At 48.2% G+C, this 2,177-nt stretch overlaps 1 protein-coding gene across 1 annotated transcript; it reads right to left on the bottom strand.

Moving 5' to 3' along the window:
- Positions 1 to 472: 472 nt before the first annotated feature.
- Positions 473 to 789, bottom strand: LOC121140165 (small ubiquitin-related modifier 2-like). The gene has a single exon (XM_040744867.1). It carries the CDS (start codon positions 787 to 789, stop codon positions 502 to 504), a length of 288 nt encoding a protein of 95 aa, XP_040600801.1. The 3' UTR covers positions 473 to 501.
- Positions 790 to 2,177: the final 1,388 nt, after the last annotated feature.

Here is a 2,177-nt window from a genome sequence, read left to right as displayed (position 1 = left end):
TCCCTGATATACAAACAGTCTTCGTGTGCCTATAGCACAAAGAGGGATGCTCTCTCAGCCTGGACTCTTAGGGGAGTGCCTGGACTCTACCCAGAGTAAAATGACAGACTCTGATATCCCCTATGTGGAAGGATTTGGCAATAGGGTGGGAGGGTGGGGGGAAAGGGGAGAGGGGGAGGAGGGGAGGGAGAGGGAACTGGGATTGACATGTAAAACAGCTATTTAAAATAAAAAAATTGAAAAAAGAAAAAAAAAGAAAAAAAATTAAAATAAAAAATGATAAAAGAAAAAAAAACAAAAAAAGAAAGAAAAAGCGCAATATGCTTGTGCACATATACCAGTTCCTTTATGTACAATAAAGAAATGAGGACAGGGAAATGAGAGAATAGAGAAAACTATACTGTAGTGGTCAGGATGTGGCAGAACAAACTGCGGCTTTCTAATTGCAAATGTATTATTGGTCTACAAGAAAATTCTGGAGTAAAGTAGCAGGTTCCCTTTTTAGTAGACACCTCCTGTCTGCTGCTGGAACACATCAGTCGTATCTTCATCCTCCATTTCCAACTGTGCAGGTGTGTGGGTCTCATTGATTGGTTGTCCATCAAACCGGAATCTGATCTGCCTCATCGACAATCCCTGTCGTTCACAATAGGCTTTCATTAGTTTACTAAGTGATATGTGCCTCTTAATCTTAATCTGTACCACAGAACCATCCTGCCCCACCACCTTCGAATTAATATGATTGTTGTTCTCAGTCTTGACTCCCTCCTTTGGTTTCTCCTCGGCCATGGCGAGCACCGGGGTCTCCTCAGCTGCTGCTTCACAAAAAGGCTCCAGGTCCGCACTGAAGGAGCACACAGGCAGCACCAGGAGCAGCAGAAAAAGGAGGTGGCAGTGGTCAAGTCGCATGTTTTTATCCAGCAAGAGGCAAAGTCAGCTTTCCCAGGTGCAGTGAAGGGTGTGGCCAGCTCAGCATGGCCCTCTGATTTCATCTTAAATGGTTCCTAAGGTCTCCTGAGGTGACACAGGCCGCAGACATCCACACAGACCCCAGCTGAAGCTGGACCATGGACCCAGCAGCTTGGGGCTGGTCAACATCCTGGCTCTGGCTATAATGCCTGGCTACTCAGGTGGGAATGGTTGTGGTTCTAACCTTAAACCTTTATGTGAACTTTGGTGGCAATGCAGGAACCAGACTTCAGCACAGACCCCAGCCACAGTAGAACCAGGGACCCCAACATGGTCCTCGATGCTTGTTTACATCTTGAGGGATCAAGAACTGCTTAGATCCAGAGGTGGGTTCTACCAGCATCCCACGCCTTCTCATGAGACTTCAGGTCCAAAGTTTCACATTTTCCCCAGAAAAGTACCTCCATTATCTAGTGCTGAGGTATTCACACACAAGAGTTTGTGGGGAAGACCCAGGTAACGCACACAGGGACATAAACACAGAAATGTATGCACAGATACACAGAGATTTGCACACACAGACCCTCTCACATGAACACACACACATGCACACACACACACACACACACACAATTACTGATTCACAGACAGGCTCCCAAATGTACAGTGACACAGGGTCACACACAGGCCACACAAACATGAGACAGGTACAGACATGAACACACATACCCTGATCTGCTGACACACAGAGACACACAGGTACAAAGTGCACACTCACAGACACAGACACTGACACGGAGAGATAGGCATTTACCTGTCCACACAGATGGAAATAGACTGGTGCCCTCCTACATACAGCTGCTCCAAGACATGCAAACGCAACGCACACATACACACTGACACACAGCTCCACAAAGCAGAGCAATGCGTTTTTCCGTGGTGTGGAAAAGAAGGGAGAAGTCGAGAGTGAGGACCCCTGAGCATCTACAGTCCGTGGCCGGACTCCCAACTTCTCTTGGAGTGTGGAGGGAGGAAGGCAGAAAAGTTGAATTGAATTTGGGGACATCATTGGGGCCAGGTGCTAGGCGACTGGGGACCCACAGTGAGGTTATGGATCACGAGAGATATCTGCAGGGTCCTCATGAGTCTGATGCAGGGGGAAAGTCAGGGCGCAGGAGCCAGGGTGATAGAAGGAGAGGGCACAGCTCAGTTCTCAGGGGCCGTGGCTGCAGAACACAGACATGTGTCCAGCATCGCTGTGTGGAGAG

Source organism: Mesocricetus auratus, unplaced genomic scaffold (genome assembly GCF_017639785.1).
Source record: "Mesocricetus auratus isolate SY011 unplaced genomic scaffold, BCM_Maur_2.0 Super-Scaffold_100004, whole genome shotgun sequence".
Taxonomy (NCBI): Eukaryota; Metazoa; Chordata; class Mammalia; order Rodentia; family Cricetidae; genus Mesocricetus; species Mesocricetus auratus.
This window is presented reverse-complemented; position numbering and strand designations above follow the sequence as displayed.